We start from the raw sequence: 16,425 nt of genomic DNA, 5'->3' as shown, positions 1-16,425 counted from the left end.
ATGTAAAAACATTGCACTGTGACAAAAGACCAGTTTTAGAAGGACATGGTACTGAACTTGACAGACTTATGAACTTTCTGATCTGTTGCAAAGTGAAAGAAAAAAAAAACCCTAGGTCACTTTATGTTTCACACAAGATAACTACTGGAATAGGCTAAATCTGAATCCTCAAAGAAAACTGCATGTTTAGAACAAATATCCTATTTTCTTTATGCCACTGTAACAGTGCAAGACATCTCTCTGAACCATATCTGCAAGCTGACTCAGTACCCTCACCAAGACAGTAAATGCCAGCAAAACTCCAAATATAGACCCTGTCAAGGCAAGAAAAGAGATGGCCACAAAAGCCAAATGAAAATGCACCAGGACAAATACACCAACCTTAAGCTATTTACATGATTATTCATCCTAGATTAGAGCTGTACTGTACAATGTAATCCACATCTGATACTTGCTTGATTTGGTAGAGAGATCTGATTTCTGACTCCCATTCTCCCCTTTTACTGCCTTTTCTGGGGGCAGGGATATGCCTCAGCCACTGCTGAGAAGAACATACACCAGAGCTCTGGTACCAACACCTGATTTGACATTTGTCTGCATTCTTTTCTTTTTCTTTCATTTTCTCTCCACCTGCAGCAGCTTTTGGGTAACCTTGCTGCGCTCCAGCGTGCCAGGAGGACACACAGTGGGAAGGAAATCAGCTGCTTTACAGGCAATGCTCACAAGCTTACCAATTAGTCATTTTCTCTTATTGCAGAATATCTGTCTAAAGACAGCACCAAGCCTCTTTTAATGAAGAGGGATGCATTTTGAATCCTTTTGATGCCATTTACTATTATTTTTATAGTCTGTACTAATCCAGCAACTTTTTAAGAACCAGAGAGATTTAGAAGCTCCTACAGGAGATGCTCATAGACATCATGCACTGCTGTTTTAATGGTATTTCCAGGTACCATGAGTAAACCCAAGAAAACACATCTATTCCATCAAACTACCATTTACCATTCCTTCTTTTAAAATAAGCCAAGAGCACTAGCTGTGTTCTCTGCCTAACAGAAAAGGAGACTGCTGGCCATGCTAACAGCAAAAGAGAGCGAGAACAAGGATGTATCTATTAGCTATTTATGAGGAAAAGAAGATAAATTCTGCTGCCACAGTTGTTCTTCATTAACAATTGATTCAGTTTATATTCATTACTTGTAACACAAAGTTGATGCTACTTTGGGGATATTTCTATCACACAAGACTTTTTTGGTTTTTAAAAGTGCTCCTCTAATAACAAACCCACACAAGTCAGTTGTGCCATTTCCATGTTTGTATAAACACTCAATGGCAAGAATAATTAGAAATTTTTAAGATTCAGTTTTCCACTGGCAGACTTGCAAGCTTTTCTCATTTCTATTCTGAGGTGACAGTGCCCTCCTGTGGCACGAGATTTTGTTTTTGCTTTTTCCCCTATGCGTACTCCATCCAGAAAGCTGAACTGGATAGGGTTTCCCATCTAGAAGCATGTCATTTATTTATATAGCTGTTTACATGAAGTAATTTTGAGAAAAGGTTCCATTTGTATATCTATTTTCACATGTCTCTTTAAGCAAACATTTTAAAAAGTGCTTGCTCCTCTCTGTATGGTTTCTGTGTAAATTTAGGGGATAAAAGCCCATTGGGAATCTGGACAGTGGGCGCATCTCTGTCTGTAGGAACCAGGTGGTTGGTATTTGCTGCACTAACAAAACTGTGCCTATTACATACCATATAATCTGTAACCTACACCAATCCTAGTGTTTTATATTAGTCATTTAATCTGTCCTTATGGAGCAGATGATGGCTAGAAATTCCGGGAGACTTTGGATAATGCATTACTCTTCTCCTAGCTGACTTTTGTTTGGCAGTTTAACAAATTCTTGTAGTGGAGAAAAACTTCAGATTTTAAAAGGATATAATAAAGGTATTTGGTAGTTTTTGTTGGTAATTATTGATTCATTACCAATATTCTGCTATGTAATTTGTTTTCTCCACAGATTTAAAAATTTTAAACACATAAGACTCTACATTATAAACATTATTAGAATTACTGAAACAGACATTGATTTTTATACTACTAAACATTGACAAAAATATTTAAGGTAACTAAATACACAAAGAAAATCCCGTTCAGACCCTGGAGTAGAAGACTTGTCATTACTCAGGGAGAAGATCTCCACAATGAAACTCCTGATACCCTGGAGTCAGCATGAGAAGATGAGTTCATGTGCTGTAAACTCTCAGCAGCACAGAGGAACTCTGGAGATTTTAGGTAGTAGATTATATAAAGGAACAAACACAGTTTGAGAAGAGAGCCACTTTGCTTCTGCCATTCAGAATGGTGTGTAGCTTTGTAAGAAACAGAGAGAAATAAAGTCTTCTTATAAACTCTTAAAAGCCTTATCCATATGGACATGTCTATGTACAGTCACTGTCTTCCAAAGCTTTTAAGTTAGCCATGAATGACTTAATAATGTGAACCCATAACAAGGCCAGCCCTTCACCTAATTGAATTTCCCTGTTCAAAACCCCATATCCTTAACAGAAATGAAACACTGAATTTTCCCCAGTCAAAAACCATCTGAGAATGAAATGAAGCAACACATACAAGTAAATTGACTATGTGGCCAATATATGATTTTTGAAGCTCTTCTGCTGTTCTTTTAATAATTTAAATCCAGCAGTGTTTTAAACAACAAAAAGAATCCTCATAATACTAAGTGTGAGATAATCTTAGCTCTAAGTGTTGCTACCTGAACTATAATTAAGACACCAATTTCTTGTGATGTTATAAAGCTGTTCTTTTCTCTTGCATTTGCACTAGCTTCCAAATAATTTCTATGTACAAATTGGAGGCTTTTCTCCCAGTACCTTACATTTTGCACAGTCACTTAAGCATGCATAAAGAGAGCACTAATGGGTGTAATTCCCCATTTGCTTTGCACAGGTATAAACGACTCCTCAACCAGGGAGCAATGAAGGATCACACCCACTGAGCTGATTAAATCACTTAAGTACAGTGTACATTCCCCCTGGCTGTGCTTCCTGGCACGACTAATTCCTTCTATTGAACCTTTGGGACCTAGGCCAGCACACATGCACAGATGGTTCCTCAAATCAGGAATTCACTTCCCCTACTGTAGAACAGAATCCTGGTATTCAAATCATTATGTCACACAAGTGTAGGGTAGGAGGAAGACCACAATTTCCAAAGTTCATACAGACTGCTATGAGCCTGTGTAAATTAGGATGGAACAGGACTGTTAGAAATAAAACCTTTTGCAAGGTTTTACTAAGGTCACAAGCACTGAATACTGATGCATTAGTCAAATTATCTCCTACTCTGGAAATGACTTAAGGTTCATGCACTTCCTCTGTGTGCCCCAAGAGAAATATTCAACAGTGTGGCAGCACGAAGATGCTGTGTCTCAAGTCAGAACACTGCTCTGCATCTCTTGATCTTCCTAACATAATTGGGAGTAATATGCACATAGAAAATATGATATGAGCATTTATACCTGACGATAAATATGACCTGGATACCACTTTCCTGAGGGATTGCATTCTGGTTTAAATATATGTCATTGAAGAAACTGGTTAACTTGTATCTTCAGATGACAAAGACTATGTCTGTCTACATGCAGATACAAACACAGATTACTACAAAGGAAAAGGAGAAATGTGTATATTCAGAGAAAGAAAGGAAGGGTCCAAATACATGAAGGATCAGTTTTTATACTCCTCAGTGTAATAAGATTATTTTTTCCAAGGAAATATTGTATTTCTTTAAAAATTGAAAATTATGGAGGTGTTATTTTCTAGATACATGTAATAAAAATTTACCTCAGAACAGACGATAGGAAGGTAAGGTCTCTGGTGAAAGGCTAAGTAATCCAAAATCTTTTAATTACAATGTCAAAAGTTGAGTGCTTAAGCATGTTTTCTTACAAAGACACTGCCAGGTTGCATTATCATTAATTTCTAGAAAACTCCAGAAGTGTATTAGTGCTCCAAAAAGCAATCTGGCAGTCTGAGAAGCTTTCTTGCTGCAGCAGACAATATTGGACAAACAAGAGAGTGCTCAAGGAAAGAGGATGAAGTAATAATGAAAAGATTATAAATTTGCCAAGTGAGGACTAATAAATGATATTGTGCTAAGGATCAAGTCTGGCCATTTTTTACTAAACTAATGTCTTAGTTTGACAGCTTCATGCAGACATCACACCAGGAGTGAAAAATCACCTGAGGCACAGAGGTAATCTGAAAATAAAAGAGTATTTAAGCTGGTCTCAGCTAAAGAGCTGAGAAGTGCATGAATAGAGTCAGAAAATAAAGCAAATCTGGATAAAAACAGGGCAAGATTCCATCGTGAAAGGTGTGATTAAAGCAAAGCACTGTCAAGTACATGTTCCACAGGGGACTTAATGCATTTGAGGTTTTGGATGTATGTGTTGTGACACCTGAGACCGAGTCCTAAACTTCACATCTTAGGTCTTGCATTATTTTGTATGTTCAGAGTACTTTTGTTATTCAAAATGTCAGAAGACCTGCTGTTATATTGTTCCAACATCACTTTAGTAAACTTGGCAATCCCAGCAAGATACTTCTCTGAAGCATTCCACCACTTAGTCCTCTTTTCCTTATCTCATTATTGTCACAGTTTTCCCTGGCTGGCAATTGAGTATATGTGGCTTTTCACTCACTCCCCACCCACCACCCCTCCCCAGTGGGGAAGAGAATCAGAAAGAAAAGGTAAACCTCATGGGCTGAGATAGGAACAACTTAATAATTAAAACAAAATATTACTATTATTACAAATATGCAAATAACACGAATTATAACTTCACCAAAAAGGGGAGAAAGTGACAGAATCTAAGAGAAGTAGGTGATGCACGATGCAGTTGGTCACTACCAAACACTGATATGCCCAGCCCGTGCTCAAGCAGTGACTGGCAGCTCCCAGCCCACTCCCCCCGTTCATGTACTGGGCAAGACATCCCAGGGTGTGCAATATCCCTTTGGCCAGTTTGGGTCAGATGTCCTGGCTATGCACCCCCCCAGCTTTTTCTGCAGCTACTCACCTGCAGAGCATGAGACAGAAAATTCCTGAACTTGGGGTAAAAACAGCTTAGCACCAACAAACATCAGTGTGGCATCAACATCATTCTATGCTAAATGCAAACACAGCCCTGTGCCAGCGACTCACAAGAAAATGCATCCTGTCCCAGACAAAACCAGAACATATTATTTCAAGGCTAGAAGAGATATTAAGTACATTACAGAATTATTAACTTGCTTTGCCTTGGCAATTCCTAAATTCCATTTGTTTTTCTTACTTTTACCTAAAAAAAAAGTAATCTGTACATCCCACTTCCCAAAACCCCAAGAAAGCAAGGTAAAACATTAACATTATTCCTTTCTTTTGTAAGGATCTGAAACATACCATAACACAACAGTGTCTGCAGCATCAGCAGGCTTTCAGATTAGAAAGATTAGTAATTTAAAAGAATTTACACATCCTTGAGTGACTCTTCACATTGGTCAATTCCACACTGCCTCACAAGTTATAGTTGACACAGAAGTTTTTACTTCCCCTGATTTAACTTCTCCATTAGTAGAAACCTTAAAACTCATATAAAATACATATATAGTCTCTTATTTCCTTGAGCTTTCAGTTAAACATTTCCGATTCTGCAATGCATGAGAAGTAAGGGCTGTCAGAACAATGCTGCAGACTTTTAAATAACAGAAACTGATAGAGTTTCCTACAAATATAATTCTGGAGTAGTTTGGATTTTTTTATTGCAAGTATCAGTTAGGGAAGAAAGTCTTTGTTTGCATAAAGGAATGTGTAATAATATTTTTAAGGGTTGAAAAGTCCTACAACAATTATATTGCTTTTGAACCTTTGGAACCTGTTAGCAGCGAGATGTTCTTTTTAAACATATTTGCTTATGAAGCTGCACGTTAAAAAAAAATAGAAGGAAAAGTAAAAGAAAAAAGGAAAGCAGAAGGAATTTTGTTTGATTAGATATGAAACACTTGCACCTAGAATATCCCCAGCTTGTGTGGCCAGTGTTCGGTGGACACTGTCAATGCTCTATGGGAATGAACTGCCCTCTCAAGTACACCTTCAAGATGACAGAGAATTCAAAGTTCTGTTTCACTGCCAGTGACTGGACAAAGGCCTTTACAAGTTTGGTTTATGTTTTAAAAGTTCTTATGGATTATGTTATGAACAACAACGAAAAAAAAAATTAAAATAATGCATGCAATATTGTAAAACTACTACTGTATAAAAAGCATTCCTTGGGTTAAGGCTAAAATCCAGACAAGTCTCCATGGACACCAGAGGATCACCACTACAACCAAACAAAACAAAAAGCAGTATTTGGAAATAGTCTATAAAATAGAAGGGCTGAGGATGTTCTCTCTCTACACACAGAGATGTATGTTCATATGGTATCCACAGCACCCCTGGGCTGGGTTTGCACACACAGCTGCTGAACAAGGACAGCCTGTGAGGGAGGGCTTGCACTATGCCTTGGTCTAGATCATCTCTATTTAGCTCTTCTCAGCACAGGTGCTGAGTTTTGGATTTAACTCTAATGCCTGTAGGAAAGTTCTGGCTCTTGTACTGGAGTCTGATATTTTCAGGGCAGAAGGGCTACAGCTGCCAAACAGTTGGGCGAAAAGACCTGTGCAAGTATAGGACAAAACAGAAGGAGTAAGTAGTTGCCTGGGACCTGGTACATCACTCATCTACTCCAAAAGAGTAGACTCAATTCTGGGCCTTTGGTACCTTTTAATGTTCTAATCTGTATTTGGGTTCATATTTACTCTCTAACTTCTGGCAATTCTTTGTCCCATTAAATTGATATAATAACTGAACACAAAATCCTTCTCTTTAAAAATGTTTGCATGGAAGTAAACCAGTTACTGCTTAAAGTGATCTCTGCCATATCATAGCAGAATACAATTGAAATAGCAATGCTATTAATAGCATATATGAAGGTGAATGAATAAAAGGATAATTCCAAAAACTGAAAAAAAAAATCATTCCTTGGGAAGTTAATATATAATCCAGAGAGATGAAGAATGAATAATACTGTAATTTTATGGCTTCAGCTTTGCAGTGCTGCTGATGAGTGCTGGTTTTTTTGATGGGTTGGTTGGACGTTTTTGGTATATGAAGCACATGCACATGCAATGCAAAGTTATCCGTGACCTAAGGAAATCATCAGACTGTACTTATTACACTTGTTTGCTCATATTCAGATATATCACTTTTAAAACTGCATATCTAAAATTTGGGGGCTTTATGTTTTTGGTTTAATTATAACAGAATATAATTAAACTAAAGCCAGTCAATCCCAGAAATATGGACATTCAAGTTCAAAAAAAAAAAAAAAAAACAAAGATGCAAAATATCTCTGAAGTTTCTTCTGTGGTCAGGTTCAAAGGGATTATTCTGGGAGATATTTAAATTTTTTTTGCCAGAAAAGAAGGAACTCAATTTTAACTAAAGGTACTGATCTAAGCAGAACTTGCATTAGCCACAGAGACTCTTTGATAATACTGGAAAACTAGCTCACTGTATATTTGCCAATCATATCCTGTGTCCATTAGGCTCTCTAGGCTGCATTTCACTGAATTGCAATTAAGTCTTTGTACCCTGGGGTTCTGTAGCTCCTTGGCAATCACAATTTTTCCCAGGAGTGCTGTAATCTGAAGTAAAGATAAGAACTAGGGATTTTCTTTGTTTAGGAAAAAAATCCCACAAGCAAAAACAACAAAAGACCCCAACAAAAAGAAAACAAAAACCCCACAAAATAGTACCAATGAACCAAAAAACCAGAAACAAATAAAGACCAAAAACAAGCCAAAAAACCTCAAAAATAAAAAAAAAAAAACCCACACAACAAAAACTAAAGCTTTGCTGTGTCCCTGAACCCAGGTAGAATTGACTGAATTTGAGAGGGGAAAAGACAATCACAAACTACTGAATAAAAATGATGTGTTACGTACACCTGAGTAACTTCTAGCCCAGCTTTTGGGGTCACTTAGGAAATGTGGGTTCAAATCATTTTAAAGGAGAAAATACAAGAGAAGAGCAGCAGGAAAATAAAATAAAAAAAATACTGACACAGCATAGCCCTGAAGAATAGTTAAGAACATGAAAAATTTCAGAAGTACATCTGAAAGCATGTGACACTCGAGAGTGGAGCTGGGAGCACCCTGATGGGGACACAGACACTGGAGGAAGGTTAGGCCCCCACCACACCCTGGGCTGCTGCAAGTGGATCATAGCAGGCAGGTGTGGATATGAGGAATTACTTGCATAGAAGTCCTGCTCTGCAAGGCAGGCTACCCTTGAAATCACACAGCAAAGTTCCCTGAGTGAATCTGCATGACTACTAGTTTTCCTAGTGTGGAAAACACACTGGTTCTCGAGCTAGAGCTGTGTTGAAGTTGGATATGTGTATTTGCCATCAGTACATCCGGTGAATCACTTTTATATTTAGGCACACACAGCCAAGAATAGGAAGCCCCTAGCTCTTACATACAGATTTTATGTTGGTTTTCTAATATATTATTCTATTTGTTCTGCTTTTGTTTTACAGGAGACTATGTAGTCATGTCTGTCTTCTTTAACCTGAGCAGGAGAATGGGTTATTTCACTATTCAGACCTACATTCCCTGCACACTTATTGTTGTCTTGTCCTGGGTCTCTTTCTGGATTAATAAGGATGCAGTTCCAGCCAGAACATCACTGGGTGAGTTTATCTTTCCTGTTTTCTTCAAGCATTTTGATGTTTAATTGACACCTCTGCAGATCACCAGTTTGTAAATATGAGAGCAAGACAACTTCACACAAACTCTCCTCATTTAGAGGAATGCAGTAATTGCCAAGGAATAACACAGACTGAGCTATATTTGCATCTCTTCCTTTTCATCATGTCAGATTCTGACTATTGCAGATTGTCAACAATAAAAGCTTTCACATTTTTTCTGATTACAGCAGAATTTTTATAAACATCAAGAGGATGGGGACACACAGCTGGATTGGAGGCAGGATGCATTAGTTTCACTTGTTCTACTTCCATATCACCGTGACTGGCAACACAAATTAAATAATTACCTAGAAGGAATCCACCTTTCTGGCTGTGTGTCCAAGTGCTAACAAGGGGAGAATGTACCACCATGACCACTTTAGAAACCAACAATCAAGTATAGACTTCAGGCAAAAAAAAAAAAAAATCAACTGAATTTGGTGGTATCCAAAATCTTACACATGAAAATGTGACATGCAATTAATTAGAATTAGAAATTTCTACACATTTAGCAACTGCTCCACAAATAATCTAAGAGACCAAATTAATCTTGCATGTGCAAAGCAGCTGTAACAGTAAGAAATAAAGCAGAAACATTCAGCTAGAGAAGCTTTAACACATTTTCTACTTTTACATTAAATCTACACAAGTGAAAATTATTTCCGTTTTTCCTTCTGCATTTTCATTTCTTCACAGAACCACAGCAGAGAGCACACACTGGAGTGTAAAACAGTGTACACAATTCTCATTCCAGACTCCCTAGAAAGAACATAACAGAGGACCAGTGGCTTGCATAAAAGAAAGCTTTAAGCATTTTTTTCACATCCTCTTTAAAAAGAGATTATAAAAACTGATTTAAAGAAGTACAAAATTAATAAAGGCATTCAGCTATTATTTTAAATTTTACCTAGATACACAAAACAGACTTGTCCCTCTGTTGAGAATTAGTCAATTTGCACCAGTAAGGTAAAACCAACAATGTGAAATTTGCCATAAAACATGTGGGAGATTTTTAACTGTTCTGATGCATTTTTTATTTTTTAACATTTTTCACATCGCAGTCCACGCAATAATGTTCTGAAAGGGAAGGGATGGTTAGGCATGTCACACTACTTCTGTTTTGTAGATCTTTCTCTTGCTCTCTTTAATCACTTGAGCATACAAACCCTAAACTTCAATTTTCAATAAAAATAAAAACTCCCCAGAAGTAAACTACAAAACCAAAACCTTAAATTTAGAATTAATCTACCCAAAGTACTCTACAGAGCAACACTGGCAGTGACCATGCAGAAATGTTGCATTACCCCTGTTAATCCTCTCAGCTCCCATTGAATTGACATTTTACTGCTAGAATGTGATACTGAATACCTCTGCTGTGTGCTTGAACTCCAGGCACACTTCAAAACCAATCACAGAGAGATAACTGGCAAAATCAGTTTGTTACTTGAAGTAATGTTTTTTTCTGTTTTTTTTCTATCTACTAGGAATTACAACGGTGCTGACAATGACCACCCTAAGTACAATTGCTCGTAAATCTCTTCCCAAGGTCTCCTATGTGACAGCCATGGATCTTTTTGTGTCAGTGTGCTTTATTTTTGTGTTCTCTGCACTGGTGGAATATGGAACTTTGCATTACTTTGTCAGCAACAGAAAGCCAAGCAAGGATAAAGACAAAAAGAAGAAAAACCCAGTATGTATCTTTTGACCAGCAAGGCCTAAAATTTAATTAGTTTTTCTGAGAGAGTATTTAAATCCCTCTTTATTACTGTCCTTTTTTTGTCATACTTCTCTATTACCTATATACCCATGCTTCATAACAACAGGAATGCAAATATTCACTTTGAGAATCAAAAGCTCATATATTACAGCTTTCTGGATGCCAGAAGAACTAATTTCTTAGGATAAAGATCTTTTTAACCAAAGTGTTCTGCCAACCACAACTACCAAAGCCATTATTTATGCTATAAATAGATCTCTTTATAGAAAATAGCTCTGTTTCTCTATATTAGTATTAGTAATATTCTATGCCATTAGCTTATGTCCACATCATTGACATGATTACCTTGCTTACCAGGACTACATTTAAACTTTTATATTCAAACTTTGGTGTGATTTTTGCAGCTTCCATTCAGCATCCGTTTCCTTTCTATTGCTTCCTTAAATTCTTTTTCTTATATTTTTACCTTATTTATCTAATTCTCTGCTTTAGAAAGTGATTTTGCAGTAGTTTATAATGATGTTTGTGGATATATGCGACCCAATAGTAAAAATAATGGGTATAATAGCAATAATTTAAAAATCCTGGAAATACCCTCAGTAGTGATTTGGGCTTTTGCCCAGACAAGGAAAGAATTTGATGCTTGTTTTGTCCAGGACAGATTTCTCCTTGCCTTTGGGCAACTTAGCTGACAAATGTGTTGTTTAGAATCTCTAACACATTTAGCCTAATCATCTACCAAAAAAAAAAAATCCCAGAAAATAACAAAAATCCCCAAACCCAAAACACCCCCATAAAGCAAAAAAATAATGAAAACAAACAAACAAACAAACAAAAAAAACCCTTAAAACAACCAAAGAGTGAAAAATGTGAAGGAAAATTGTTTAACATTAATAAAGAGTATTTTCATCTCCATTTCAGGCATGTAGCAAAGAATAAAGTAATTTGTATTTGCTCTGCTAAAATGTCCAAGGACTTTTGAAGATATTCTGTTTTAGTTTTAAAATATATCACAAAAATGGAGATAGGAAAAAATAGCAGTTAAGGAACCTATCACTACATACTATTCCTATAATTTCAAGTTTTAAAGCTGCTGAGTGGTAGACTGTAAAAAAACGTAAAATGATAAAGTGATGTGTTAGATGGACATAGAATCCTGTGTTAGATGGACATAGAAGTGTCTGTGTGTGTGTGTCTTATGCAGTCAGGTAAAGGAGTAAAATTAAATGCACCTCAGATTTAACAGTTTCACTTTAAGGCATCCACATGAGAAGGAATAACTTGTTCTTTATATTGCTTATCTATGAGCATCTGGGAAGAAATAGAACTATAAATGCTTGCCAGAATCCTAATCACAGAGTCTAAAAACCATAAAAGTAGAGTATTCAGGGCACAATTTGCAGGTAAAAAATCTTTCCAAAAGATGCTTCTATAAATTGTGAATGGTCTCTTTCAAAACAGTTCAGCATAAAAGACTAGCATTCCCTCAGGATATGAAAATCTAACAGGAGTTTGATATCTTATGTCTTTGGCCCAGATGTAAACAAGACAGTGACAAGTGGAAAATGTGGGGGATTTTCTGTTACAGATACTTGTTTCAATTGCCCTAATCCAAATCTCTCTATAAATTTAGTTATTTTTGACTTACCGTGTTTTTTAGAAACATATTTTTAATTTACATTATTTTTGTCTCTTTCTTTCCTTTCTTTAATTTAAAACAAAACCCTCTGATTCTCTTTTCTGTCTACAAAATGAAAGCTTCTTCGGATGTTTTCCTTCAAGGTATAACATTTTTTGGAATGGAAATTCACTGCATGCGACTGCTGAATTTAACTATTAGAGCTTAGATGAGAGTGGTGTTTTGTTTGGTCTTGTAATTAATGAGAAAACTACTCAAGTTACTTCCTAATTAAGTAGAATGGTTACAAATTTCTAAACAATTTGTAGAGTTAATTCAGCAGCCCAAATACCACTACGGGTCTGAACTTACCTAAGTTCAGGAGTGACCAATATTATTGGATCACATGAATTAAGAGAGTTTAACGTTAACACATTTCTGCTCCTCTCTCTCAATTTGCCATGGGATTCAATAGCACCAGCTAGCCTAAAACCTGCAATGCACCCTTTTAGAACTCAACTCTGACCCTGGATTTTTAACCTTTGTGATTTCACTCCTAATTATAATGTCAAATCTATTCTGATATTGACCTGAAAAAAACTTCAATCAATTACTCAAATGCTGTTCACCACGCAAAAAAAAAAAAAAAAAAAAAAAAAAGTCAGAGTTTTGAAAGGGTTTAAGATGCATATAGATTTTTAATGTTGTCACTGGATCAAATGTGATCATCACACTTGGAAAATTAGCTAATATATCTAGCCGTGTTCCATATCGAAACCTTATGTCTATTCAGAAATGCAGAGATTTAATTAAAAAAAAAATTTAAAGGGTGGAGGGGTGGGGGTGGGGTGGAAGAAGCAGCATAAAATAAATAACATTGAATTTGCATACTTATGGAATGGAGTTATGTTTCCCTAATAACTATCAGCATGAAATTTCAATGCCTATCATCCCAGCATTCACCCAGTGAATGTGTTTTAAACACTTGCTCAATTCATTCTAATTATATGTATGTATATATACATGTACAGCTACTATATAAAATTCAGAACATGTTGAACCTTCTAGTTGGTGAACATTAGTAGGTGGTAAGCTGCAAATATTCAAATAATTGGAGAGTCTTATAAAGACTCTCTTAATCTTATTCAAAAAACCTAGGTTTTGCCTTTTTCCTGTGTATACATACTCTTTTTTCTCAACATGAACCACCCCTTTTAAAATCCTGCATTGCCAATTGATTCAATTCCTTTCATGTGCAATACACAAATTGCCTTCAGATATCAAGCAGCTACATAAACTATAAAACAAAAACTAAAAATACCTTCAGTTACATTCCTGGATGCTTCAATTAACCTCTCGTGTTTACTCAGTTTAGCTTTGAAGCTAATTTCCCATAGCTGCTAACTTTAGATTGGGTTGTGCTGCTTTCCTCTAAAGGGTATGAACTTTTAGTAAGTTCAAGATAATATCACCACTAGAACACCTCAGCAGTTTCCCATGTACCCCCAGAGAACCATCATGCACATGTTGACCATCATCCCCATCTGGTCTGGTGATAATAACAAAGTTTCTCCCTCTACCGTCTTTTTCTTCTTTTGCTACTGCACCCTAGGCACCTACTATTGACATCCGCCCCCGATCAGCTACTATTCAAATGAACAATGCTACACACCTCCAAGAAAGGGATGAGGAGTATGGGTATGAGTGTCTCGATGGCAAGGACTGTGCCAGTTTTTTTTGCTGCTTTGAGGATTGTCGGACGGGGGCGTGGAGGCACGGCAGAATACACATCCGCATTGCCAAAATGGACTCCTATGCCCGCATCTTCTTCCCAACTGCCTTCTGCTTGTTCAACCTGGTCTATTGGGTATCATATCTGTACCTTTAAAAGCAGTAGGAAATCAGTGATATGAGCCTTACTCACTGAATTTCTTAGAGAGATGGTTTCCTAAATCCACTTGAAGTATTTATGATGCGCTTTATAGTGATCCGAATTCTTTAGTGCCATAATCCCGTAAATATCAGTCATATCATTCATCCAGAAAATTGCCATCAGGTTATTGTGAATTACATGTCCATTCCACATGCCAAAATAATTTAAAAATAAAATCATGTCAATAGGTAATATACACCTATACCTGCTGGAATAGAGAGAAACAGGGCAGACAGGACAAGGGGAGCATAGCAACATCACTTAATAGTTGATACTGTGATTCCAAACAGGAGTGAGAGAGAGGAGAATTCCCAGGTAAAGTGCTGTACAGTTTGTTAACATTGGCTATAATTATGCTATAGCTTTATTCTCTGTGGGCTTTTCTTTTTGGAAGAGTCATCTCTCACTTTGAATAGGTATTATTAAGCTAGGAAAATTAACTTCTACTCCCACCAAGATGAAAACAGACCTTTCCCTTTGCCATCCCTTTAAGAGCACATGTACAATGCTGTAAATATTTCAATACCTTATAGTACATAAAGCCTAGTGCATGCATCTTTTGGGGGCCAAAATAAATGAAAAAAAGGTACTATAAAGTTTTGTCTTTTATTTTGTGTCTCTGGATGTGCTATTGTAATTGAAATGTGGACAAACTTAATTTTCTTTTTTCTTGAAAAATTGCCCCTCTCCCTCATGCATGGAAGATCCAAGCAGACAGCGCTGTCATGCAAGATATTAGAGAAGCCTTAAGGATTCAACTAAATAATATAGACAAATCTGTTTGGCCAATATAATAGCTCATAAAGTGTAATGTATGTGTCCTCTGCAGTTGTAGCCTTCATTTCCCATTGATAATGTTGCTATATTTCAACTGAATCTCCAGTAATTATACATTGCAAGATCAGCTTCTGAATTTAATCCACATGCTTCTATTGTTCTTTTCCCATGTTGAGCTCCACTTTTTTCCTTACACAAGTGTTTGTGGGGGTCTTTTGTTCTTTAATCCAGTACAGGAAATAGCTTTTATTCTAGATGTTATTTTTACATAAGAGCTTCAAGTTAATTTTGAAACATTAGTCCTTCTATTGTATATACACACACAATTCTCTGCCCATTCATGTCTTTGATCAGCTCTAGTTGTTGTCAGTGATGCTTTCTCTCAGTGAGTACCTTTACTAAAACAAACCTTTACCATGGCTAGCACAGAGTTTATAGATAGCCTCAAAAACAAAAGGGAACAGAGGGTGTCTCGGCTACTAAACCACATGTATGCAGTTATGTATGTATTTAAAACCTTCAACCCACCTGGGTGAATCTTGAAAACCATTGGTTTTCAGAACCTGTATGATGCTCAATTATGCAACCTTAAGCACATGTAAATATGACTGACAGTTTGGTTTTTTTTTAATTGTCAAAGATGCAAAATGTCACCTCCAGAAAAGTGGGCTTGCAGCTTGAAAAGGGAGACCTATAGCTTATCACTACAGAATTATTATTAATCGAAATGGAGGAAAAGGAAAGTTTTCCAATGTCTGTATAGTTTTGGAAATAAAAATGTATAAAAAAGGAATATCTCTTGACCATCAATTGCTCCTAGTCCAATGTATTTGAAAACATTTTAATAAAGGAATTGCACACACCTGTGGATTTTTTCAATAAAATTACTGCACTCAACTCCATTTCTTCTGTGATGAGTTTGTTAAAAGCATGCTTTGAGAACTAGACTACTTGACCAATTGGATTCATCAGCTGCTTAAATATAAGTGATTATAATCCTTATAACCCTCTGCATTGTCTCATTTTATAGTCAAATGGCTCACACATAACTTTAAAGAATGGAGACTAACTCTTTTGAAGGTTATCTTACTCTAATTTAAAAAAAAAATTAAAAATCACTGGATTGGAAGTACTCCAAAGAAAAATAACTTTCCTTTATCTACTTAGGGAGTCTTCACTATCTCAATGAGTGTGAATCACCTTTCACATGGCTACCAGAGTGATCTTGAATTTTTTTTTCCCCAGTAGTCAGTGGTTTAAGAACTTTCTTTTATTTTCTTGCAATTAATAAGAGTGACTGATGCTATACATTTAAAGTTTCAATCTTTCCCTGCTCCCATACAGGTTTTATACATAATCACTATGAAACTCAGCCCAGATCAGCCTTTTAATGCCCTCAGTCTAAGTGCATTTTGGTTAACATACACAGAATTATTTTTTTGTCATGATCTGTGGAATTAATGTGACACTAAGCACTTTACTCTAGTTCAGCCATCAGGTTACCTGTGCCTAAGAAAACCTG

The 16,425-nt window shown here is 36.4% G+C and overlaps 1 protein-coding gene across 2 annotated transcripts in view; it reads left to right on the top strand.

The window, feature by feature from the left end:
- Positions 1-15,800, top strand: part of GABRG2 (gamma-aminobutyric acid type A receptor subunit gamma2) — a 64,809-nt gene extending 49,009 nt beyond the window's left edge. The window contains exons 7-10 of one of the 2 annotated variants that reach the window (XM_053991108.1): positions 8,649-8,801; positions 10,343-10,548; positions 12,334-12,357; positions 13,806-15,800. In XM_053991108.1, the coding sequence (XP_053847083.1) occupies positions 8,649-8,801; positions 10,343-10,548; positions 12,334-12,357; positions 13,806-14,081 (659 nt within the window). In that variant the 3' untranslated portion in view covers positions 14,082-15,800. The remainder of the gene's footprint in view (positions 1-8,648; positions 8,802-10,342; positions 10,549-12,333; positions 12,358-13,805) is intronic. The other variant, XM_053991109.1, reaches the window with a different exon arrangement.
- The last annotated feature ends 625 nt before the right edge of the window (positions 15,801-16,425 follow it).

The sequence above is a fragment of the Vidua macroura genome, chromosome 15 (assembly GCF_024509145.1).
Source record: "Vidua macroura isolate BioBank_ID:100142 chromosome 15, ASM2450914v1, whole genome shotgun sequence".
NCBI classification, from domain to species: domain Eukaryota; kingdom Metazoa; phylum Chordata; class Aves; order Passeriformes; family Viduidae; genus Vidua; species Vidua macroura.
Note: the sequence above shows the minus strand (reverse complement) of the source record. Positions and strands in the feature narration are given on the sequence as shown.